General features: G+C 37.1%; 1 protein-coding gene across 1 annotated transcript; it reads right to left on the reverse strand.

Moving 5' to 3' along the window:
* Nucleotides 1-5,292: 5,292 nt before the first annotated feature.
* LOC149801168 (peroxiredoxin-4-like) lies at nucleotides 5,293-27,612 on the reverse strand. The gene is made up of 6 exons (XM_089955198.1): nucleotides 27,407-27,612; nucleotides 22,268-22,385; nucleotides 16,365-16,481; nucleotides 8,473-8,595; nucleotides 6,525-6,690; nucleotides 5,293-5,890 (listed from the first exon to the last, which is right to left on the reverse strand). The coding sequence occupies exons 1-6, from the start codon at nucleotides 27,561-27,563 to the stop codon at nucleotides 5,831-5,833; spliced, it is 741 nt and encodes a 246-aa protein (XP_089811324.1). The 5' UTR covers nucleotides 27,564-27,612; the 3' UTR covers nucleotides 5,293-5,830.
* Nucleotides 27,613-27,912: the final 300 nt, after the last annotated feature.

The raw sequence follows: 27,912 nt of genomic DNA on the forward strand, positions 1-27,912 counted from the left end.
GGTGTTTGTTTTTGTAATAATATTATTATAAGTTTTTTATCTTATAGGTGTTTAAGGGGCCCCGAGTGGCCGAGTGGTCTAAAGCGCTCTCCGTTACGGATCACTGCCATCTCACCTCTGTCTGTGTAGGTTCAAGTCTCGGATTCGGCCAAGGTGGATATGTGAGAAAGCTTGCCAGTAGCTTCTTGAGGGTCGGTGGTTCTTTCCATGGTTTTCCTGGGTTCTTCCTCCACCATTAATACTGGCCGCCATGTATAGCCTATCGTGTGCTGAAAAATGGTATTAAACCCTACAAAAACAACAACAACAAATCTTATAGGTGTTGTCTAATGTTGTAAAGAGTTTAGAGCTTCTAAAGATTAGGCGCTATACAAAGTCCTCATTATTATTATTATTATACACCAATTGGCATGTTGTTGTTGTGGGGTTTAATGCCATTTTTCAGCACACGATAGGCTATACATGGCGGCCAGTATTAATGGTGGAGGAAGAACCCGGGAAAACCACGGAAAGAACCACCGACCCACAAGAAGCTACTGGCAAGCTTTCTCACATACCCACATTGGCTGAATTCGAGACTTAAACTGGCGCAGACAGAGGTGAGATGGCAGTGATCCGGAACGGAGAGTGCTTTAGACCACTCGGCCACTCGGGGCCCCCCAATTGGCATGTTATTGTACCATACACCATAGAAAGAATAGTGTATATTCCATATATCAATTGGTGACTGCTCTGCTGGCCTAGTGGTTAGAGCATCTGCCTCAGATGCAGAAGGTCATGAGTTTGATCCCTAGCCGAGTCATACCAAAGACTTGCAAAAATGGTACTAACAGCTGCCTCACTTGTCGCTCAGCATTATGACTGGTCAGCCTGGTGTCAGGATAATGTGACTGGGTGGGACATCATGCTACACGTCCGTGACATGATGCCCCAGTGCTAGGCATCACTATAAACTGCCACACTGCAGACATCGTAGCGATATGACTGAAAAATTGTTAAAGCTATGTTAAAAAAATCTAAATCACATATGCACCAATTGAAAAGAAATTGTACCATACATCATGGAAAGAACAGTGTATATTCCATACACCAGTTGGCATTTAAATATACCATACACATTTGAAAGAATAGTGTATATTGTATACACCATTTGGCATGTAAATGTACTATACACCATGGAAAAAATAAGTGTATATTCCATACACTAGTTGGCATGTTATTATACCGTACACGTCGGAAAGAATAGTGTATATTCTATACACCAAATGGCATGTAATTATACCGTACATGTTGGAAAGAATAGTATATATTCTATACACCAAATGGCATGTAATTATACTGTACACGTTGGAAAGAATAGTGTATATTCTATACACCAAATGGCATGTAGTTATACCGTACACATTGGAAAGAACAGTGTATATTCTATACACCAGTTGGCATGCAATTATACCGTACACATGGAAAGAATAGTGTATATTCTATACACCAAATGGCATGTAATTATACCGTACACATTGGAAAGAATAGTGTATATTCTATAAACCAAATGGCATGTAATTATACCGTACACGTTGGAAAGAATAGTGTATATTTTATACACCAAATGGCATGTAATTATAACGTACACATTGGAAAGAACAGTGTATATTCTATACACCAAATGGCATGTAATTATACTGTACACAATGGAAAGAATAGTGTATATTCTATACACCAAATGGCATGTAAGTGTACCATGCACCATGGAAAGAATCTGCTGAATTTAAACTGTTGAGGGAGTTTGTTTGAAATCTATTTCCTGGCTATGCACAATTAATCAATTAACAGGTGTGTATTTCCTTTGATCCCGAATTTTGCACAATTAATCGATTAACAGGTGTGTATTTCTTTTGATCCCGTATTTTGTCAGTATTGCCATCACAAATCTCAAACAAAAATATATGTGGAGTTGAGGAACACTGTGTCTACATCCTGTGTTGCTATACGTAAAACACAATGACCACGATCATTATGTAGGTTTATATTTGACCAGATTCTACATGCAGTTTATTGATTCAGTTTCATTCAATCAGACACTTAAACAAAGTATGTCAAAAATTACTGTCTATTGTGTGTGTGATTTCGATTTTTAACGTAGCTTTAACATTTTTTCAGTCATATCACTACGATGTCTGCAGTGTGACAGTTTATAGTGATGTCTAGCACTGGGGCATCATGCCACACATTATCCTGACACAAGGCTGACACTAGCCTCTTAATGCTGAGCGCCAAGTGAGGTAGCTGTTAGTACCATTTTTGTAAGTCTTTGGTATGACTCGACCGGGGATCGAACCCATGACCTCCCACATCTGAGGCGGACGCTCTAACCACTAGGCCACCAGAGCGGTCTTATTGTCTATTGAAATAAATGATAACTTCCGATGTAAGTAACAAATCACATAAACTACCCAGATATGTCACATAACTTGACAATATTAAAGCTATATGGGACTAGAGATGGTAACATGTACATTATAATACAGAAATAAAAAAGAACAGATCAACTTCTCCACACAAACACCCTTTACAGTAAAAATATTAAGGTTCATATTCAGAATTGAGTCAATAAACCATGCACAGCAGAAACTATATACTGCAATTAATTCAGAGTATTAATAATACCTTGATTCCATTCTATTGATTACATATTGGAAAAAATTAATTTTTAAACTAAAAATCAACAGATTATTTTTTATTCTAGTAGCAGCTGAACAAATATATTTGTATTTATTAATGTAGTCAAGGCATAGCTAGACGCCAGAATTACAATGAATCTTTTCTTCTGTGCTCATCTAGTCACACTGCCAAAATACAAGATGTAACGATCAATATGTGAACATTAGAAACTCCATTCTGACTGTAAAACATACATATAACCAACATGCCAGAACACAAAGACAAAAATAGTTCTAGCTGGGAGTCTTCAACCTTCCTAGATTTCTTTGCATACTTATTGGCACTCTGAGGGCCAGAAAAATCAGTACAAATTACTTACTATGGATCATATCTGAAATAATTAGTACCAACCATGAAACAGGCACCAAGTTTTCATCAAATGAATTTTAATGCAATTAAAAGGTATTGATTTGTTGAACTCAATCAAGTGTACTAAGTTTTAAGACACTGTGACAAATAATGGACTTGAAACTGATAGATGTCAACTAAGCATTAAATATAATTCAGTGACCTACTTTTGGTGGAAAGGTGTACCCATAAAGGCACATACACATGTCAATTTCCACTGTTGCCATTAGCAGCCAAGAAAGTGACTAAAATGCATAACTTAAAGTTACTTTAGTGTGAAATGCAGCTTCAACATGACACGGCTTTTACAAATTTGGTATTTTATCCAAAATGTATTCAGAAACTAAGTCGTATGGTTTCTTAAAGAAATAGTACACAAGAAACTGAGGTAAATAAAAACTTAACCAAAGTCATTGAAATGTAGCTTCTACTGACCTACATAACATACTTTGGTAAACTGTTTTGTTATACTCATTAGGTTGTATGGAGAGGTGCTGTACCCATCAAGTCGCACATTAATTTCTATGACTCTATGGCCAATAGTACCAAAGTCACTAAAGCATGAAATCTGGGTCAGACTGACCTACTTTTGGCACTGGTATCTTAACCAACATGACATATCTACAAACTACAGGACTACCTAACCAACGGTACATACCAAACTAATCCATGAGAAAAACTTACTGTATACACTCGCTTATAAGTCTAGTCAAACTGCAAACAACAGAGATCCTGATATATCATAGCATAATGTTCCTGCTGATCAGGGTCTAATGTTCTTTGTTCTACTGAATACTTCTAACAAACAGTACAGACCCAGATCTGCCAGTGCATTATGCAATGACAGATCTGGTTCTGTGCTGTCTGCAGTTGGACTCGACAAATAAGTGAGTACATACAGTAATGAATATCACTAAAATATGAAATGTAGGTCACAATGACCTACTCAGGTAAACTGGTGCTGTACACATTAAGATGCATCTACACACAAAGTATTATGATGTGCCTAATGCATTTAAGAAACTGACCAATTTATCAAAGCATAAACCAAGTTAAAATCCTGCATATCAACTTATCACGCACTTCATAGACGTGAACCAAAATGGGTGAAATCCTCACCAAACTGGAAGACCCAGGATAATGTCTGACAAGGGAGACAACTCTACAACTCTTCCATAATGTCTGATGAAACTCCAAATATGTGTATATGTGCATCATATCTTCTGGCATAAATTCTACCATTTACCTTGAAATTCCACAACTGCACAGAAATTCTACCATTTACCTTGAAATTCCACAACTGCACATAAATTCTACCATTTACCTTGAAATTCCACAACTGCACAGAAATTCTACCATTTACCTTGAAATTCCACAACTGCACATAAATTATACCATTTACCTTGAAATTCCACAAATGCACAGAAATTCTACCATTTACCTTGAAATTCCACAAATGCACAGAAATTCTGCATGCATTGAAATATACCTCTCATATAACTCTGATGTTTAAAGAGTACATACTGAGCAATTTGACAAAATATTCTGGTGCAACAGACAAATTCTCCTTTGGTTTCAGGTTAATGAATTGCAGGTTTTACCTAATATCATGTATTCATGGCTGAAATAATCCATATTACAACCAATCTACATAATAACTCACATGTTTGCAATGTATGAATATTTTGGGTTCCAAACTATCACTTTAAACAAATCTTGAAAGAAATGTATTATTCTGTGAGATCTGTAACTCCGGAAACGAGACTGAGAGATGGTCCAAAATTCTGTGTGATCTGGAACTCTGGGTGCAAGACTATAAAAAAGTCCAGTAAGATACTTTACTTGCAGAGGTAGATATCACACACCATTATAACTTTCCCATACAATTAGCATAATTATAAAACTATAAACCCCTTCATTTAGCTTTTATGAAATTATAAAAATACCCTATGTGCAGATAATTAACTTGGCTATGTAGGTGAGAAAACAACTGTAACTGCTCTAGCAATGAATTTGCCCTTCCATATTTTGGGGTGTCAAATAGCAATGACATCAACACTGTCTGGGGTGTCAAATAGCAATGACATCAACACTGTCTGGGGTGTCAAATAGCAATGACATCAACACTGGGGTGTCAAATAGCAATGACATCAACACTGTCTGGAGTGTCAAATAGCAATGACATCAACAATGTCTGGGGTGTAAAATAGCAATGACATCAACACCATCTGTGGAGATTTTATTGGTTTTCTCTAATTTTAGACATTAGTGTCAGATACTGCTACTTCTAAAATGATATACATGGATTTCAAGATAACAAAGCGATTCAAATATGATCATTAATAATGCAATCATATATATCCTGCATTTAGCATTTGACCTAAAACTGCAGTAAGACTTTCAATGCTGTTCAAAGATCACAAGTCAGGACAGGGAGCTATTTATCTATCATGGAAATTTGAATCCTTTCTGAAAATGCCCTCTTTATGACAGAATTCAGAATTAGGATATGAAGAGAGAAATAGAATGTTTTGACATAAGAGACAAAATTAGACATAAATGTCAACTGCTAGCCTCAAATTCGTCCTGTGAATAGGGTGTTTCATCTTCAGCACCAAACTGACACCTAAATATGGAGTATCTTGAAGTGAGATTACTTACAAAATTCTGAGCTGCATAATGATGTACAAAGAAAATACCAGGACAAGAAAACTGACCAAAAATTAGACAAGGTATTTCAAAATAATATCAGGACTGAACTTTGCTAATTTGTTGGATTCTGTTTGCTGAAATACTTTTTAGCCTCTTCGGGATTAGGAATTATCTGAAATGGAAAAAGTACAGAAATGATATTGAAGGTTACAACACTGAATAACAAATTCTTAAGTTTCGGTTCAATATCTAATGGTATTAATTTTTAGACAGTACTTAATTCATTGACTCCAGGACACTAAACCTGGCTACAGTAATTACACACATTCCCCTGACTCCAAGATACCAAACCTGGCTATAAAAATTACACTGGTTCCCTTTACTCTGGTTACTATATATGACTACAATTAATAAATATGTTCCCTTGACTCCAGAACAATGAACTATGGAAATCAGACTTGCTTGCTTTAATCCACAATACTGAAACTACATATTTTCTAACAGATGTGCCATGTGCTGATGTCATATGAAATACTAAACCTATTAATGCCTCCTCCCTTGGAAACTGTTCTCCTATGCTGTTATTTTGTGGGGTATAAATCAATCACTTTCAGCTCCGACACTAAACACAGCACACAACATTATAGGAGAACAGTTTCCTCAGACACATAAAAAAACAGTCATGGTGGGTCATAAAAAAGCCAGTCATGGTGGATCATAAAAAACTATTCATGGTGGGTCATAAAAAACCAGTCATGGTGGTTCATAAAAAACGTAATAATCACATGGAGATGACAAGTACATACTGTATCAGAACCCGGTTTCCATCCAGCAGGGCAAACCTCTCCATGTGTGTCAGTATACTGGAATGCCTGTACAAGTCGTATTGTCTCATCTACTGATCGACCAACTGGTAAATCATTCATGGTAATCTGTCGCAGGATTCCCTTGGGATCAATTATGAACAGACCTCTGTACATGACAATAAAACTGACACATTTAAGAGAATATTAAATAAATTACATCTTTTCTGAAAAAAAATCGTGACATGTCCTCAACAACAGATCAATTTGCATCTCTACCTCAAATGACATTTTATTTAAAGGTGGTTCACCTTTAACAAAGAGGAAACCTTGTCAATGAAGGAAATGTTTCAGAATTTTACCACCTACTGTTGGTACCCTATCATCGAAGGGAAAATGCTATAGAATTTGGATATTAATTCTTAACACAAGTTTAAACCATGGAGGAAAATAGTAAGGGAGATTACCCTTGCCATTAACTCTGAAACTCTAAATAAGCATTACAGAAATGCTTGGATCTTATGCATAGCTGCCAACCTTCGAGGCTCACAATTAGTGAAAATAGGGATAAAAAGTCGTGAATTTGGACATGAATTAGTGAAAAATACCATGATAATAACTCCATCCACTCTGACTGTCAACACTACACTACATCAAGGTCGCAATATAAAACTAAAACACTACATATATGCAGAAATATTTATTTATCAAGACATGATACTGTGGTAGACTTGAACTTCCTCAACTGCTTGAACGTAAATTTGATTTCTAAACAGTTCAGACTTCTTGCCTGCTGGTTGATCTTGGTGACTAAAATTGCTGACAAATTTTCTGCACCTAAGGAGGCCCTAAAGTCTCTTATTTTTCTTCACTAGACAAAATACTCTTTCTCTGTCACAGTTGCTGTGAGGAATGCACAGGAGCTGCAGCACTTCTGGTTTTTCCACAGGAAAATTTGGAAGCGATTTTTGAGTCCGGGAACATTTGTCGGAACAAATGTTTAGCATGGTCTCCAGCTGATAAAGATAGATTGTGTTCAACAAGAAAACTCACAAATAATGCTTCAGCGTTGGTAGTTTGCAGGTCTTCCGCCGATGGCTTAAAATATTCCAGAGCTGAAACCTGCGAATTCTTAATTTTCCCAACTTCTACGTGGTTTTTTTTGCAACCGATGTGCTTCCTCACATCATCTCTGCAATGGGACATTGAGTGCAAAAAGCATGATGAATATCAATGTCTAATGGCATAATGCACGGCCAATTTTTATATATTCCAAATTAAACTTCACTTTTTGAGCAATACATTTCTTTTTCCTTGGTGGTGAAGACATTTTCAAGATCTTACATGCGATGCTGAACAGTAACTCAAATAAGTATTGGTGACTCGTGCATGGAGCAAAATTCCGGTTAGGCCCCAGTTTCTCTCATAAGCATTTGTAAAACTACTCTTATACATATAGATTAAAATAGGCTAAAATGCTTGCTACCATGCCAACTGTACTAATAGGCTGTAGATCTACTAATATCGCGGCCAGCAGTACCGGACTGTTTTGGCAACTGCGAATATCACGACTAGCGCTTAACGGGAAATCAGTTATTTTATTAAAGATTTAAAATAATTGAGAATTGGAGAATTCGTGAATTTCTGGCTTGTGGCGTGAATCCGTGAATCACTGAAAAAGTCACGAAATTCACTCAAATTCATGAGGGTTGGCAGCTATGCTTATGCATACCTGCTGACAATTCATATTTAGCATTTTCTTTTTTTTAAATGCATGATGAAATTACTGAAACTCATTTAGGTTAATTATTCTCCTGGAATGCTTGTAAGTAAAGTTTATACTCAATTGCAGGCAACCTTTAATAAACTGAACATTTTTACATCAATTACACATGACACAAAATACTAAAGTTGAGTTAATGTGAATAAATAAATAATAAAAGGTTCCTGCCTTAGAGTGTGTCCCAGATCTTGCAAATAAACACCATAAGCTTTGGATATTTCGTGCGTTAAATCAGATAGGATGGGAAACTTTATCGGTCCAAGGCCACCTTTATTTCTTGGTGTGTTGATCCTAAAATAAGATACACAAATAAAATAAGAACATATATAATATTTTAAATTAAATACAATAAGCATACTGAATCAGGAATTTCCACTTACCCAAGGACCTGTGTCCTAGAACAGCAATCAGCTGCCTAGATGCATGTGTTTTGACCCCATTGTTGTCCCTCAGACACAGCATATTTTGATATGGTTTCCTGTGCTTTTTCAAGCTTGTAATAGAAATATACATTTTAAAAAATTGTCAGCACATCAAGCCTCAGTCAACTGCCCCCAGACAGTACAGGCCCAGATGATGAAACACCAGTGCAAAGTATAACTGCATGGAACGAGAGTATTATGTACTGTTGGAACTTATGTGGCTTCCTACAGACCAAATTAATCATTCACTGCCATCTTTATTGAAATTTTTACCACTGTCTTTATTTGATCCTTTGTTGTCTATTTGGTTGAGGGAGTTTTAAATTTGCCATTGATTTAATAATGTCCAATGAGTTTTGTTTCAATTAAAAAAACTGAACTTGTCCGTATTAGACCAAAGTAATTGTGTGCTAATAATCAAGCAATCGTCATCAATTAAAAATGGTATATATTTCTCATTAGGTAGGTCACGATTACTTAAATTATCTTTTGTGTATCCAAAGTGGTCATGAGTTAGCATTCCTTTGCGATGTATAGCTTATAATGTATCTAATTCCTACACTAGGGCAGATACTCTGTTAATTGGTTCGGACTTCCAGAATTTTCCTTGGATGAACCTACCCCACATCATCCATTTTTAAAGTTTTAAACTAAATTTCAAAATTTTAGTAAAACTGCTCACATATTACAATTTGATAATATTTACATGTGCACTAAAGTTAGATAAGTATCTTTGTTTCTATTACAGCACATGTTTTTCTAAATTCGTCCATTGTAAAAATTTCAAAACTTTTTTTAATCTATTATTTATTGTAATCTCAAACATCAAACATCACCACCTTGAATTTTGGGGCCAAAAATGAACTGGTTGAACTTGCTGAGATCAATCACTGGTTCCAATCTGTCACTGGATTTTATTATTTTTATGACTCTACAGTGTTGAACTAAGTAAGAGAAAAGAGCTAAAAGGAACAAGTTTGTAAAATTCAACAAATAATTTATTTCACAAGAATACAAAGTGAAAATTTAAAAAGAACTTACATTATTGCTGATTAAATCACAAATAGTCCTAAAAGGTCTACTACAATTCCAAAACTATATAGTTTTCCAAATGAATTTTAGTGGTGTTCCAAACGAATTCCAATACTGAATGAACTGATGTTCCAATAGCCAGGAATGTGCTAATGTGTGAACAGTCTTGATGATATAATGCAAATGTCCTTGAATGAATTCATAATAATTCCAAGATAGTACCTTAGTCCTTAAGTCAAAGAGCACTTTGTAATTTCAATGAATAAATGAAATAAATAAATGAAATCATTAACTAAAACACAACTAAAACCAATTCTTCTAAAGGCTGATGTTAAGGTACAAATGAGTGATTGGAAGTACAGAAAATTTATATAAAAAGCTAAGATACAAGAACAGAACCAGGATGAAAGTCATTTTCCCATAAATTCATAAACTTGCCTCTAGAACATTCTTAATTTCTTAATAAAGCCAGACCTTGAACTCAACATCAATAAATATTTCAACCTCTAATTAATAATGATCTTAATATATCATCCAAAATCATTGAGAAATATTAGCTAGGTAATATGTTTATACATTTTTTTAATAAAAAATATGCAAGTAGTCAGGAGGGACACAAACTCAACTACTGACCAAGGTCAATCACACAATATAGTTATACATTACATAATCATGGAGAAAAGCCAGCACACAATACAAATTAAATATACATGATGGTGTTTCTGGAGTAGAAGTCTTCAATGTACGATTTTAGTACAATCTCCACCATCTGCTTTATGAGTAAATGATGCATCTCCTTCTGAGGTTATGTCCACCCTCATGGATCTTTCAGGGTTTCTGTCATAAAGGCAGAGGATGAAAGTGAAGGAGGTCTGATAAACAATATTCTGAGGCCTACTGACATGCCTTGGATCACCCAATAGTTCTTGTGGAAAGAGACTGATCCAAGTAAGACTAAATAAAAATAGTCTGGCACCCACAGGTGTATTCCCCGCAGGGGGGGGAGGCAAGTGACAGAAGACTTGACCCTGCATGATGGCGAGAAGTAGGGCTCTGTCATCTTTTGGAATTGTCTCTACTGTATCCATGCTAAAATCTGCTATTTCTCTGGAACAATCCCTGGGCAGGATATCAAGGTATGGAAACTTGTGCTAACTGTCAATGACAACTCTTGTGCTACCAGTCTATGATAACTCCTTTGCTACCAGCTTGTGACAACTCTTAATTTACTACTACTGTCATTTCTAGGTTGTTGATGTGGAGGGACAATGCTGCCATAGTTCAAGAACCTGGAGAATAATGCCCTCCAGTTCTAAATCAGTGCCCCAACAGGAATATGATACATTGGCAAACAGATTGGAGTGGGGGCTGGGGGCATGCATGGGGACTCCAGCCAAGAATCTGTCCCTATTCATCTACCAGTGAAAATGGTGGTGAAATTCAAATCCTAGTAGGATCAGGGTTGATAGAGAAAAAGTGTAGAGGGTCATATGGAGATGTCCAAGTCAGCTGTGGCATTCAAGGTTCCAAACAGGATAGATAGGGGTGAGATCCAGAGGAAGTTCATCCCCACCTAATTAAAATTCTGTGATGTAATAAGTTCTGACTTCTTGAGGTTTGGTAAAAGACCCAAATGATTTATGGTGAACCAAGAATGGGCATGATGAAGTGACTGCACCTGAAGATTGTGGATCTGCCAGTCATCAAAATCAGGTCACCACCACTCATGCAATTCAGGTGAAGACTCTGGGCATGGAAGAGATTTTGAACAGCAGAACCTGGAAACAGCATGGTCCAAGCAAAATTGCAGATATTTGTGGTGTGGGAAAAATATCCAGATATGCAAATAACCAACCTGAAGGTCATTGGAGATGGCCCAAAAGAACAGACAAAAAGCATACCTGATTGAGGAAGATGTCTCCATCTTGAACGTTTTCTCAACAACAACAAAAAAACGACTGGTTGAGCAGGGAGAGATTGATTATAATTAACAAATTTCTGCTTTTTTTGGTGACCAGGAAGATTTGGGAGGAGGAAACTGATTTTTCAGGATCCTCTTGAATGCCCTTTTCTGCAATAGGGTATGCACTTCTTCCCTCAATTTCACAAGATTGGACTGGGGAATGAAAATTGGGGTCCTCGATCGTGGGAGTTGTTCTTGAAACTGGAGCTGATAATCCTCATTCATGATGGAGAGGACCCACCCATTATCCATGATACTATATAAAGCCCCTGTGAAAAGGCCTAGGCAAGCACTTACTGGCAAGTTCAGGAGTGCGATGCATGGCTGGAGAGGGGTTCAATTGCTAGGGCTGTCACCCACTTTACCCCAGTGGGACAGGAAGAAGGGTTAGCAGACTTCCTCTTTTGGGGTCTGAAGCAACCTGGACACCGTGGACCTGACACACAAGGCGTTCTTGCTCGAGTTTTTGGATTGGACAGGAACTGTGCCTGCCTGAAACATTTTTAAGGTGGCCCTGAGGGTGATTTGCATGAGCACATTTCCTAGCTGATTGTGAAGGGCCAGGAGTAGATGTGAAGGATTATATAGCAATTTTTGAAAAGCCACAGAAAGCATGAGGGCCCCAAAGAGGGTCTTGCCTTCTAGTGGAACAGCCCTAAGAAGGTCTTTAAGCAAGATCTTTGACAAGTTCAATGCAGCATCATGGCAGATGTGAAGAGATTCCACTGACAATGCCATGGCAACAGAAAGCACGCACTGAGACATCTTGGCCGCAGGTTCCAGCATGAATTGTACGGCTGATGGATTGAATGATGTCCCTCTCTGCATATTAGAGGAAATATGTCTACTATGAGTAACCAGGTTTTCTGCTCTACGGCATCAATTATTTTGATGGGAAGGCATACCCAGGCTCCCATATAATTACCCACTTTGGCCGCATTGGTATTCAATTTGGAAGATTGGTAGGCCACTTCCAGGAGTGTACCCTGTAACTGGCAGAAGAGACAAGAGGTCTCAATGTTGAAAGATAACAAACCACCTTCTATTTTATCAAGCAATATTTGCCCATAGTGACCTTCTCCAAACTAGTTTGAGTCCATGAGGATAGAGAGGGTGTCATCATCATCATGGTCTAATACACACCGAGTCGGAGAATGGCAGAGCATCCATGTCACCGAGTCGGAGAATGGCAGAGCATCCATGTCCCTTGGTGGAGTAGGCATAGGAGCAGTCTACACCATAGCCTATAGTTCAGCATGAGTTCCAGCGGGAAAATGAGAACATCTGTCTACCCTGGATGACGTTGCACCTTTAGCCCTCAAACTGGAGGCCACCTGGTGAGAAGGTTAAGGCGGGGCACAAGCCACAGCATCACCTCATCTGCAAGGGCAAGGTCCAGTAGTCCATGTGTGCATAATGGACCAAGGGCCCTACGGTGGAGGGATCCTTATCCCTTAAAGGTTCACTGGTATAATTGGGAAGGGGGGGGGGAAACCAATGCAACTCCCATCCTTAGCCCAAGTCCTGTGGGTAGACTCCAAATCCCGCATAGGATGGGATGGTAGAGCCGTGACAGGAGTGAACTTGGTCCATACCCTGTCTCCATACTGTGGAAAAGACAGTTGTAACACAGACTAATTAAAACAGCTGAAGATCACTTTTATTTGTGGTAAGCTGCTATAGGAATAATTTTTCCAGTATTAATTTTATCAAACAGCTACGCAGTTGGCATCCATAAAAAAGAAAGTCATTTAATATCTACCTTCTGTGCATCACCATGCAGCATGTAGTCGTGTGCAAAAAGTAATACTGACTTTCTTCCACTCTGTGGAAAGATGCATTAACATTGAATGGACGGTGGGTTTTTGGCATAGAAATTCATTTGTGAACCAGGGAGGTAAGATGTTGTGTTGGATTAATTAGGTCTGGGTCACAACCATAAGACTCACCAAATTCAGATTTTGTCTCTGCAAAGCTAAATCCTAGAGATACAAACTCTAGAAGGTTTGACTCAGCATTCCAGTCAACAGCTTCTGTGATGCCTTGGATAGAAATTCTGTGATGCCTTGGATAGAAACAGAGATCAGTCTGATTTCAAGTGCTGAAATCTGCACTTTGATATTTTAAGATGTCAAAGTATGCAGGTATATATGCAAAGTATAACTGACTTAAGCCATGAAAGTTTGAGAGGTGATATTCTGCTTTCCTGCTTTCATGGGGAGAAAGAGTCTTTGGCAGTTGCATGGACCTGTCTCTACGCATTTCAAGTTGTGCTTGAGGGTACTGACAGATCCTGTGTGGTTGCTACTCCCGACTTATCTAAAGATGAGAGGGAGCGTGTGACTACTCTGATTGCCTGCTGATGGTAGCTGGTTCTTGGCCATGAAGCCAGGTTGTATCAAGAGTATCACTAAGCCATCCAATCGGAACTGAATATAGTTCAGGTTGACTTAAAGGACCTGTACCTCGCAAACTCAAGCCATATAGAAACAGGTATTGTATGATAACAGCAACAGCAAGGTCCTAGCTAAAACTCAAACTTCTCTTCGTGGAGCCATGTTAGGACCCTAGACAGATTCCATTTTGGAAACTCTGAGGGATTTTGGTCTATTCAAATTAAAATTGGATAGCTGTTTTAATAATTCTTTACCAAGAATGATATCTCCTCTGCCATGGTGCCTAAAAGTGTCAGATATAAAGGAACAGCTGCCTTTGAAAGAAATTGGTGCCTACTTTTCTCCTCACACAGCCAGAAATTTTTCAGCTTTTTGAGGGATCAAGGCACTCAAAAGGATGATGGTACTGCTTTGCACAATTCCCTGAAAACATGCCATTTTCTCTCATAAGCCTTAAGTGACTTTGGTACTATTGTTCTTGAGATTCTCTCCACAACTGAAGGTCTGAATAGTCTGAATGGTTTCTCTCACAAGGCTGTCCTGACAAGAGCCAAGCACGAAGGAGAGAGCAGTCCAGACAGGGGTGAAACAACTGTTGTTTGAGAAGATTCAGCTTGACTTATATCTATCACTAAATCAAACAGATCGCTGTCCCATCTGAGAGGGGCATCAGAATTATCTTGCCATTCTAACCACATATATACTGTAATAATTTTGGTAATGATACCACGGCGGGGGAGCAAAAGAACCCCCAACTGATCAACAGTGCATTCACTGCCCAGGCATCTGGGTCCAAGGCCAGTGAGACATGGTGGGCAGCTTGGGGTTACACCTTGTTACAAACAGGTCAATCATCAGATGCCCCGGATATCAGAAATCCAATCAAAAACAGACGGATGATGGGATAATTCTGTATTAAAAACCTGACCATGTCTAAACATAACACCGGCCGGGAATGTGTATAATTTGCACATCGATCTGAAGTTTGTATACACCAACCAAGAAAATGACAAATCAGCACACAGTTTGGGTGATTTGGTGCCTCTGTTTGAGGTAAGTCACTATTACAGAGTTGTTGAACATAATCAGGACTGACTTCCCAGAGTCAGTCCCTTGATCCCCATCTGCCACTTACCATATCCAAGCCTCACAAAAAGTGTGCTCCTCAAATATATGTATTTTAGATGTATAATTAGTACATCCATAATAGTCTTTTGTCTCCTCTTCTTTGTCTTTCGCTGATTTATGCAGAATTGCTGATCTGGCGGCCTCAGACCACAAAGTGTGCATGCTGCATGGGGATAGAAGAGGTACATTTTTCACATACCATGCAGAACTCGTACATGTCTTCCCTTGCATTGTATTTCTTGCATTTACTGCACTGAGAAGACAAGTTTCTGAAATGATAAAGAAAGAGAAAAAAATAGATAAATTAACACGTCCTTGTGTTAATAATTTGCTAAATAACACCCATTATAAATGTGCAGAAACTAAAGAGAGCATGCATAGACACTTGAAAGCCAATATATATAAATGATAGCATGTTGAACCATGCAGTAAAAAAATAAAAAGATCTAAGAAAGTGATGAAATTTCACAGATTGTACACCATATTAAAAAAATAAAGTATATCACCTGTTTATAACTGAATAATGACCAAATAAATAATATTTTTGAATGAATGGCTTGAATTTTCATACAAAGAGACTTGGATTAACGGGATTGTTATTCTGTGTATTTAAATGAAGCTTAAAAGCTGGTGACACATAGAGGTGGCAAGGGGAGGTAACAGGCAAGAGTGACTGTCTCTGTCAATATGATGCAGTCAGAAAAGATGAATTTTAGCAGGTATGAATTCAGGAGGTAGCAGGTTTATATTCCTAATGTGAATGTGATCAGGGAATGTATTCAAAGGAGAAACAAGTACATAATTCATTACACATGCGAGTTTTGCTGGTGATACATGTCTGATATCATCCAAACAAGATAACTGAAAACATACCTATTAAAATGGTCCTTAAGTAGCATAAAAAGTATTAACTGATATTTCTGACAGAGGTACATTACCTACCATGATACATGAGTGAACTGTGAGTCAAGTGATATTTCTGACAAAGGTACATTACCTACCATGATACATGAGTGAGCTGTGAGTCAAGTGATATTTCTGACAAAGGTACATTACCTACCATGATACATGAGTGAACTGTGAGTCAAGTGATATTTCTGACAAAGGTACATTACCTACCATGATAAATGAGTGAACTGTGAGTCAACTGAGCAGGCAATCAACTTTGTGTTTATTTTTGTAAATTCCTCAATTCTGTCACTGAATGCAACAATCTCCGTGGGGCAGACAAAAGTGCTGAAATGGAACAATACCAACTAGATATACATAATGCAAATCAAACCAGAACTACTATTATGGCAACAGCCCATACATTTTATTATATATCCCCCCAAAACTCGATGACCCAGGGAATGTCACCCAAAATACACTACATATATCCCCCACAATCTATTAAACATGTCTGGAAATTAATATGTATCAGCTATCCCACAGTTAGTGAAGCTGCCAACAAATTACTAAAACCGTACCTGCCATAACATGCGGTGTCACATGAAAAATGTGATTATGGACTCCCAACCCTACCCCTCCCCTAACATGGTTGTTTCAAGAAACAGGATTTTTAGGAATCTTACCCACAAAGTTTCTTTCAAAAAAATACACCAAAAGACAACATTTATTGACCACCATGATATAATTGTGCATGTAATCAGTATGTATGAACAGTAAACAGTCCAGCTAATCCTCTCCTCCAGGAAAATAGCTGATAATTATAACTGAGCCAATTAAAAAGCATGGTGGTCTGAGATTAACAATGACCTTTGAGAGGTTAGATAAATTGCCTGACAATAAATAGGCCTGCTCATGTGAGTCATAATCTGGTGTGGGAGAGTCCATTTTGCTAATTTGCATAGGTGAAGGAGACAAAGTAGAACGAATAAATTAGTTTAAAGGAGACCAGAAACCAATGGAAATATTGGATAATAATAAAGGTACTATAGCAGTAAACCTTATTCTGAAGTATCATCTGCGACCGAAATGCCAATATTAAAATATTGGCCTATCTTCTAGGAGCTGAATTTCCGTGACCTCGTATGCAAAATTTCCGCGCCTATTCGGTTACTTTCGGGATGTGACGTCATAGTAGCGACTCCAGCAGCCCAAGTGGGAGTTGCCAGAGTAAAACACAATACCGTTTTGCGTTGCTTACGGGTGTAATAAAACATTAAGAAAAGCCAGTGGACAACATTTTTTTTTTCTTTTCCGAAAGATAAAGGCATACTGAAAAAATGGATACATTATTACAGACGAGTCGATTTCAAAGCAACACCATACAGCCCTATGTGCTCGTTATCAAAGAACTGTTACGAGAGGGATTCTGAAAAAATGGCAGCTCAAGGATACGCAAATGCTAAGCTTAGACAAAAAGTTGGCTCTGTTCCAGACATAACGTTGAATATTTTAAATCCTGAGAAAAGTGTTGAACGTGCGAGTTACAAAAATAGGCAGAAGGCCGAGTAAGTGACCACAAAATGCAACAATCAATTCACAGATCTTTTATCTACACCAGCAGTGCTAAAAATAAAACGGATAGCCCGACACCCTGGGTCCCTCTGGTTTTAGTTCCGGCCCATCCTGTATTCAAAGTGAGGTGCCCGTCAGGCTTGTCGAAACAAAAATTGTTTGCCTGAGGAAACTTTGATCGCGCTGGTGAAATTAGTAAATGTATTTTCAAGATGTTGACATGCATGCCTTAACACAGCACAATCTAAATCAAATCACTACTGTCCAAGGTGAAATTTAGATTTGATTTTAATCAAATGGAGGCTTTGCCAAAAATAATATTCTAAACCTGTCGTGTTTCGAGAAAACACAATTTTCAGTAATCTTATAAAAATTACAAATTTAAAAAAAAATCATTGTATACATGTAGTATGTATAAACGGTAATCTGTAATGATTGGAACTGATATAAAATTATTCCTTGGGCAGTTTAAATAACAGCGATTAAAAGAAAAGAGGTCAAAGTTTCACATTAAATGGCTGACAATAGAAACTGGGGGGGGGGGGGGACTAGTGACCCAACCCCTTGCCCCAATGTGCGAGCGCCCATGGGACGTACCTTTTCTCCATGTGATACGCCTTATTATTCCCCCAGGACAAGCCCATTTTGCATATTCTGGTCAGCTCTGGCTAAATTGCAAAATAGCTAAAGTTTTGATTTAAGTACGCAAACAATAAAGCCAATATGACCGTTCCGGTGGCCTAGTGGTTAGAGCGTCCGCCTCGGATGCGGGAGGTCGTGGGTTCGATCCCCGGCCGAGTCATATGAAAGACTTTTAAAATGGTACTAACAGCTGCCTCGCTTGGCGTTCAGCATTAAGAGGTTAGTGTTGGGACTGGTTGGCCTGGTGTCAAGATAATGTGATTGGGTGGGACATCATGCTACATGTCTGCGGCATGATGCCCCAGTACTAGACATCACTATAAACTGACGCATTGCAGGCATCGTAGCGATACGGCTGAAAAATTGTTAAAGCTACGTTAAAAATCAAAATCACATCACATCACAATAAAGCCGATGTGACTGATGAACATATTCCATCCTTGCATTGATCTTGTGAAAAGGACTGCCCTTCGGACATACTTCAAAGAAACCCTGTTCGACAGTGTGTGTGTGTGTGTGTGTGTGTAAGCACCAGCAATTGATTGCCAAAATAAACGATGCCTATTTTGTTGTTACTTACGATGCCATGGACTTCAGGTTTAAGTCTTAATGCATGTAACACTGTTTGCTGAACAAAATATTTATTCAGAATTAGTTCTTTAGGGCCACATATACTGCATGGTATATTTTGTTTTATTCCTTTTAATTTAATTATGGTAATTAAACTTTACATATACGGTCGAGGAATGTCAGGTGTTAACTGGCCGAGTTTCTTTGGCGGAAATGGAGATGCAATTTTTGTTTGCAGAGAAAATTTCACAGTGATCATTCATTTAAGCTAATTGGTAACAATTGTATTCTTTTAATTTTGTTATACTATAGTACTGTTGTAGTTGTTTAAAAACATCTGAAATTTACTTGAATAATGTTTAATTTTCACGTTCTATTTACTGAAGAAGAAAAAAAAAAGAAGAAAAAAAATGTTGTGTGATATTAATTATTTCATCCAGTGCCGGATTTAGACGTGTGTGCGTGTGATTTGAATTTTTAACGTAGCTTTAACAATTTTTCAGTCATATCACTACGATGTCTGCAGTGTGGCAGCTTAGACTGTGGATTGCATACGTTATATCTATTTATAAACGGTTTGGGGTTGGCTTTTTCTTCTTCTGACAAATGAAAATTGACAGACATAATGTAATTATCGGGACTTCGCTGCGAAAAATTTAGAGATATTACGAGATCGAGATGTAGATGAGGAAATACCCCCAAAATCAGGAGGTTTTTCTCCCGGCTTGAGAGTTGACAGGTATGAACTGTCCGGGCTTGTGGAATTTCAGTCAGGGCTAGAGTTTATTTAAGTCACCTGCCCGGGGCCTGTGCCTAAAAAAATTCTTTTAACACTGACCAGTACAGTACATAAACTATTATATCAGACTGAAGATTCAAGTTTTGAATGTGCAACCCAAATGTTGTCTCCTTCCGTCTGCCTCGCTCGCCAATGTTTGTTTGTATTCGAGGACTGGCTAGTATTGCGTCACGGTACCACGTGATCTGTCGTCTCATTAAAACTTGGAAAAACTCGGCAATTTACGGAATCGTGGTATCTTCCATGCAATAAAATCACTACCCGCTTACGATATTTAATTTATAAATATGTCAGTCGAATTAAAATCTGTAGAGAATTACATACGTAGAAGGAAAATTTTGATTTCTAGTCTCCTTTAAGTAAATCAAAGAGACATGCTAAAAGGCATCAAAGACATCACTGCACTGAATGAGAATGTTGAAGCTAACTTAAATAAAGCTTGTGATTAACAAAAATATTTCTCTGAAGTCGAATTTTTACTCCAGACATAAAATGCAAAATATGATTATTTCAGTTGATGAAATAGTGTTCAATTGTGATTCATTTTGAAATATGTGATTCAGGAAGCAATACACTATCAAAAAAGCAAGCAAAGCCCAGCAAAACTAAATTTCAAAACTTTGGCTTGACAGAGTTCCCTTTGCTGCAATCAGATCTGCATTAGTCATTCATAAGTATGTGATGCCTGTCAACAAAGGGGCACCATCTATATGTAGCATATTTGACATGCTGAATTGAATATTCAGATCAGAACAGACCCAAGAACTGCATTTCTTTTTCATTTCATTTATCATCTTGTCATGGCCTCAGATTTTGTGTTTATCATTTTCATTCATTTTTGCATTCATTTTGGATTGTTTAGACCAAACTGGAAAATTTAATGTATTTACATAACTCAGGTTCTCAATTCTGAACATTGGTAATGTACAAGGAGTGAACTATACCTGTCACATAATGTCTCATTTAGTTGATCTTTGGTAATGTACAAGGAGTGAACTATACCTGTCACATAATGTCTCATTTAGTTGATCTTTGGTAATGTACAAGGAGTGAACTATACCTGTCACATAATGTCTCATTTAGTTGATCTTTGGTAATGCACAAGGAGTGAACTACACCTGTCACATAATGTCTCATTTAGTTGATCTTTGGTAATGTACATGGAGTGAACTATACCTGTCACATAATGTCTCATTTAGTTGTACTTTAATGAATAGCAAATGACAGCATTGATTTAAGATGAATTAGAGAATTTAATATAACTGCAAAAAGCATAAAAATACAGCATAGAATATTATACACTCACTAGTGATGTCATCACATTAATAATGATTGATTTATGTCTACCCATGACAAGAATAATGGCATGGCTTGTAAGGGATGCTTCTGATTGTAAAGACCCTATATTTTCATGGTAAAGGGTTTTCAATTGTGTAAATTTAGACAAATAGCCAAATTTCAAATCCATTTATAATATGCATTTGAGTTTCTTCCAATTTCTGTTTATCATTCATTGTTTTGTGCTTTTCACATGTGGTCTCCATTTTTTTAAAACACATTCATTCAACATTTTATTTTGGTTGCATTCATTCTGTATTTCATTGTGTGCTTATCCTTTATTCTGTTTTGCATTCTATTTCTGTTTCTGGAAATTGTGCTAGCAAAGTGGGCAGAGCATCAGACTCATAATCCAAGGATCCTGGGTTCAATACCTACCCAGTCCAGCCCAGCCTGGCTGCTTAAGGGTGTCCTAGGGAAAGGCACTTAGCTCCATGATAGGATGTATCCAATAAAAGTTCCATTAAACAACAATCAACTATGATCTATTATTTTGTTTGGTAAAATGCCCGAATCCAGGGTCCAAAATAAAATAAAATACTGACATTCAACTCTACACAATTCTCTTCTTTTATTTTCAACTGAATTTTTATTAACCACTGCACTGTTTTGGTGTTTGGTTCTGTATGTTCTATCTTCTATATGCAAGTTTAAAGAACAAACATATGCGGCTATTGTGGATCAACGATTGCATAACGATTGTACACAGAATGCACAATGATTGTACACAGAATGCACAATGATTGTACACAGAATGCACTGAAGACAAGCACAAAGACTTAATGGCTTTCTTGTTTATGAATCAGTAGTAAGATTAATAACTGACATCTTTCAATGATAAACTAAGGTCAAAAGTTCTCAAAAGGCCCAGCAATTGGTTCAGATACACGTTTCTGATATGTTTATTTTGGCACAAAACTTAAAGAAATTGTAAAATTTTAGGAGCCATGCCATCATTATGTCATATTTATTTTTGCATGTACAAAAATAATCATGAAATTTTGGGAGCCATGTCATGACTGTGCTATATCAGAATTCATGTTATAATGGAGCATGCTATAGCTGGGTCACACTGTATCTTTCTCTTAAATCTAACAATTCTGCAAAACATATGGAGAAAAAATAAGCCCTGTATGGTCTCCCAATTTAAAAACAAAAAACTGGGAGAAAATAAATGGCCTGGTAGTGAACAGATCAGAAAAGGTCTTACAAATCCAGAGGATAAAAGAAGAAGACCAAGTAGCTTCCTCTATAATCAGACAGCTTAATATCTTTGAATTCTCCATTCACAACTGCAGTACCATTCCAGTCAGGGGCCGGTTTGGAGACTGAAATAAATTAAAAAATCGATTGCAATATAAAAGGAGTCACTTGAAAGGAATGATGTTTGACAGGCTGAAAATAGTTTCCTGTTAGTCCATTATCAGCTTCCACTCAAACAAATGTTAAAAACGAATTTACCCAGAGTGGCCGAGTGGTCTAAAGCACTCATCATTCTGGATCACTGCCATCTCCCCTCTGTCTGCATGGGTTCGAGTCCAAGGCTTGGCTAGCATGGGTACGTGGGAAAGCCTGCCAGTAGCTTCTCGTGGGTCGGTGGTTCTTCCCTGGGTTTTCCAGGGTTCTTCCTCCACCAGTTATATAGGCTGCCATGTATAGCATATCTTGCGCTTAAAAATGGCATTAAACCCTAGAACAATAACATCACCAAAAAACGAATTTACATACATACATACATACATAAACTTCACTATTTAAATAATTTGTGAGGGTTCAAATCTCAGATTCAGCCAATGTGGGTATGTGAGAAAGCTTGCCTGTGGCTTCTTGTGGGTCAGTGGTTCTTTCCAGGGTTTTCCTGGGTTCTTCGTCCACTATTTATACTGGCCACCATGTATAGCCTATCTTGTGCTGAAAAATAGCGGTAAACCATACAACATCATGCTTAACAAGTTAATTCAAAAGCGAAGGTGAATCTTTTGAATTTTGCCAATGTTTGTTGTGGTTTTCAAACCACAAAAAAATCATTTCCTGTACTAGTGGCAACTGATAAACTATTTGTACCTAGTTTTAAATACAATAATGTAATGCATGTATATGTACTCCATTCAGTTGGAATTAATTACAATGCATGGCTTCTGCTGGCTGATGTGAAGTCAAAATACATGATGAAATGAACAATAAAGGCACATGAACTATGAGAAGTAGATACAATAAGATTGTCAAGATGGATGTGACAACAGCCATAGTGGAGGTCATACCTAGATATCATAATAAATCTTTTAATATAAATCCATGTCACAATTATTATCCAATTAGGAATAATAAGGTTTTAAAGCTGACCACCATAGCAGCCATACTGAATGTCAGGTAGTTTCTATTTCATTCATAAACTACAAATCGTAAGGACTCTTTGAGTGGAAAACCTCACGTTGATATGACTATCCAGTAAAAAGTAGCCACGACAAGATTTTCAAGATAATAGCCATGTCAGCTGTACTGTACATCAGATTGGTATAATTTAAGACCTATAACCAACCTGTTTCAGAAGAAAATGTTGGTGAAAACGCCATGTACTGGTAGCTATGGCCAAGCAAATATTACCTATTAAAGACCGAATCCTTTTGAGAAAAGCCAAATTAATGTACAGGATATCCAACAATAGTGATCCTGAAAATTTACAATTACTGTTCCAGTATAGGCTACCTGGCAATACTTCCCACCTGCGATCCATGTCTACCAAACAGTATAAAATTTCCAAAACCAAATCAGGAATTATTTTTAAAAAGTTTCCAATACTCTGGAACTTCGCTCTGAAATAGTATTCCAGTTGAGATTAGAAATGCCCACTTTATTTGCTTCTTCCAAACTCAATATATCTAGTGGCTTCAGAGATTTAGATAAATAAATAAAAAATTCTTTGTATGTGGGCCTCAAGGTAGATCAATTCTTAGCTAATTGTGTTACCCTTTTTAAATAAAGTCATTCTTATTATTATTATTATTATTATTATTATTATTATTATTATTATTATATCAGAGCAGTAGCAATAATGAGATTTGGTGACAATGCTGGAAGTCAGATCACTACCATTTTTATTCAGTACCAAGTAGAGATCACTTTTTAAGTAAAAACCCCATGTAGATCTGACCATGTATTTAGGGAAGGTTAAAAGATTTTCAAAATGACAATCATGGTAGCTATATTGTGTGTCCGAGCGGTGCCATTTTCTTTCAGGACAAAGAAAATGTCACAAGTCTTTCAGTGAAAATCCCATGTCAATACAGTATAACCTGTTATGAGTGACCTCTTCTACAAACAACCACCTGTTATTTACAACCATAATTACCTGCTGAACACGACAATCGACTGGAATACCTTGGAAAATATGCATTTAAACACTGATATGAATGACTGCATACAAAAACAGGGATAAACTCTGCCGGCCTTTATTTAATCCTTGTAACAATGACCACTCCTACTGTTCTATACAACAGAATGGCTACTGATTTCTGAAATTTTGTAGGTATGCCTGTATTGTATATTTTAGATTGTAAACCAGACTAAAGTACATGCAGATGGTCCAGCACTTGACCTGGTTCCCTGCCCTTATGTAGCTACCACCCATATGTATAAGTACTGCAGGGGACCAGTCTGTCCAGTTCCATGAATGACCATATCACAAGAACAGAGACAGATACCACTGACCTTTGAGATTATGTTTGAAGTTTGTATTAGAGGAATAAGAAGCAATTATGAGATGAATGGACTGACTTTGTGATCAAATATCAGCATTGTTATGTTTGCATATCAAATTATATTCAATTACACAGAACTGAAAGCCAGTTGACAAGGAAAGTGGACCAACTTAAACTGCTTTATTGGCAATTAATCTGCTTCATTTGGCGGAATGTTTAAAATATCGGAATCATTCATAACTTTACTGGATTCATTTCTGATAAAATATTGGTGTTTGTTTGATTGCACTTTAAATTATAATCAGACAAATGGGAAATGGGAAAATATGGATTATCATGAAGCCAGTTTCAAGTGCAGGATTGTGTTTTATTCGTGATTAATTTGCTTCAATTGGCAAAATGTTTAAAACCTTAAGCTTTTTAACAAATGATCATTCAGAAAAAATTGAATGGACATAACACTACATACATCTGAATTTTAAAATCACGCTGGTGCAATGAAGTATATTTTCTTTCTGTCCGAGTCTCAGAAAGGATCTGCTGGTGATTAATTTTCTGACCTTCAGTCTCCAAAGAAACAGAAAGATAGTGTGAGATCTGAGGAGGGAGAAGGAGAGTCAAAGTAGAAAAGTGAACTGAGATTTCTCTGATGTACTTCCAATATTTGAATAATATATAGCTTTCATAGTTAAATGGATATATTTTGCATATAAAATGATCTTAGCAGCTGATAACAGAATACACTGAGAAGTTGAAAATATAATTAAGCATAAAATATATGTTTCATATATAAAATAAACACACAATAACACAAAGTTAGAGAAATGCTTTTACAAAAATTTGTATGTTTCTTACAAAATATTGTACAAGTGTTTCTGATTATTCATCACAAGACAAGAAATCTTAAACATCATGTTTCCACCAATAATGACGAATCACAGCTATGGGCTCAACTGACTGTCCAAAAGAACTGACTCTCAAAATTTAAGTTTTGACTCTAGGGATTTTCATTTTGACTATAATATTTTGGGGTCAAGGGTCAACTGACTCTTCAGTTATGAAATCTATTGAAAACGCTGTTATTTGGTATATCTAAACCTGTAGTGTAATATATTTACCCTGATATTTATGTTATTTATTTGTTGTCTTACTTTGAAAATAAATGGCATTGTGTACCACGTTCCTGGCTTAACTTACAGGTGAACTAGGGGCCAAATTTTCATTAATATTTCATACACATGGCAGCACATATTGACACTTTTCCACAAATTAAGTTTAATTGTCAGAATATACTTTTTCCTGATGGAATCAAATTCTGACACAAGTGGGCACATTTTCAAGTTCTACTGACATGAATTTCAGTTGAATGAAAATGCAGTGGTAGTCAAAAAATGTTGATAAAAGCAATTAGATAGCTTTCTTTCATCAAAGAGACTTAACTCTCCTCCAACTGTCTACTGCATTATTTGGTTATTATTGCATTTCAACCAACTGAAATGTATGCCAATGGAACTTTAAGATGTACCAACTAGCTTGTGTCAGAATTTGATTCTATCAGGAAAAAGATGACCCAAACAACATAAAATATCAGGGTAGATGTCTTACATTATAGGACAAGAGTATATCATTCTAAGGATTAGACCAGCAAGTTGCTCTCCACCTTTTTTTTTTGACTGGCGGCGGATATAAGTAACTTCTTATAAGTAATGTAAAGTATTAATATGTAGATATGTATGTAGTATGTCATAAAATCCATTTATACCATTGTAAATGTTACTAAATATGATTGAAGATACTACCACTAGTAATAATAATAAATTAATATTATTATTATTACTGTGTAGCATATTTTCACATCTGAATACAGTTTGTGGTCTTTTTACAATTTATTTATCATTCACTCCATCTCACATTTCTGACATGACGTCTCTCTCTCTCTGTCAAGCTCCTAAATTTCTGCCGTAACGAGACAGTTCCCACCCAAGCATCAGTAAATTCCCAGTGATCTATGCCTCACTAGACGGTTTTCACGTGCTACTCTTACCTCGTGGTGATGCTGCTTTACATGCATGCGTGGGTAATTCAAATCTGAGGTCAACAGCTGATGAATACACAGGTGTTCTGTTCCAACAGGGATTTATACTAAAAAAGTGTGTGTTCTAAAGGATTTAATGCTGTGGATCATTAGAAGAGGGATTATACTTACCGTCTGGATACAAAGGTTAGTCTAAATAAATGTATTAATTAATAGTGTGCGGTTCGATCATCCAAGGTGACATAGCGCGGACGTCTCAGCACGAGTGGTGCAGAACAACGTTGGTCTCCGCCGCCAGTCAAACAAACCCCGTGTCCTCTACTACCTGCCTATATCCTATTTTACCCACACACCAATAAAGTAGCAGAGGTATCTACAATCATCATCATAACAAATGTATGAATGTGACCAGACGACAACATTCATAAACCACATGCAACAATGCACATGCATTTTGGTTATATAATTAAAAAAAAGCTCAGTTTAACAACATTACTGTACTTTTTTGTTGCATCTTTGCATTAATAATTTGGATCAACTATTGGACTGCTACGATTTTTATTGTTTTCAAATAAAGGACTGGGCAAATCATTTGGCATTTTCCCACTCGACTTACTAACAGCTTGACTGTACTGTATGGTGTGACCAGCGGTTCTCCTGGTCTCTTGAGGGTAAACTTGACCACCTGCATACGAATAGCATGTTTCCTCGGCCAACGACCACCTGACAACGGCCAGCAACAAAAAGCCGAAAACAAACACGTTGTAAACCATGTTGTCAGCAAACCACAACTCAACCACGTCTACTTCCGGTAATAGCCTGGTTCCCTTAACTATCCAAAGCCACAATGGATTCTGAATTCACCAAACCGGGATACTGACACGGCCAAAGAATCAAATTAGAAACGTTTGCAGCATAACTACTACTTCTACTACTATTAGTGCTAAAAATAGTTGTAGTAGAAGTTGTAGTTTTCAAACGTGTCTAAATGTTTGAAGATAAAACTGACTAATATCAATTATTACAACTCAAGTTAATCATATATAATGTTTTGTAAAATCTTGTTATTCATCACATTTTGGCACAATGTAGAGCTGTACTGGATGACACCTTTAGGTTGAC

The sequence above is a fragment of the Sinohyriopsis cumingii genome, chromosome 4, assembly GCF_028554795.1.
Source record: "Sinohyriopsis cumingii isolate HCF-2022 chromosome 4, ASM2855479v2, whole genome shotgun sequence".
Classification (NCBI taxonomy): Eukaryota; Metazoa; Mollusca; class Bivalvia; order Unionida; family Unionidae; genus Sinohyriopsis; species Sinohyriopsis cumingii.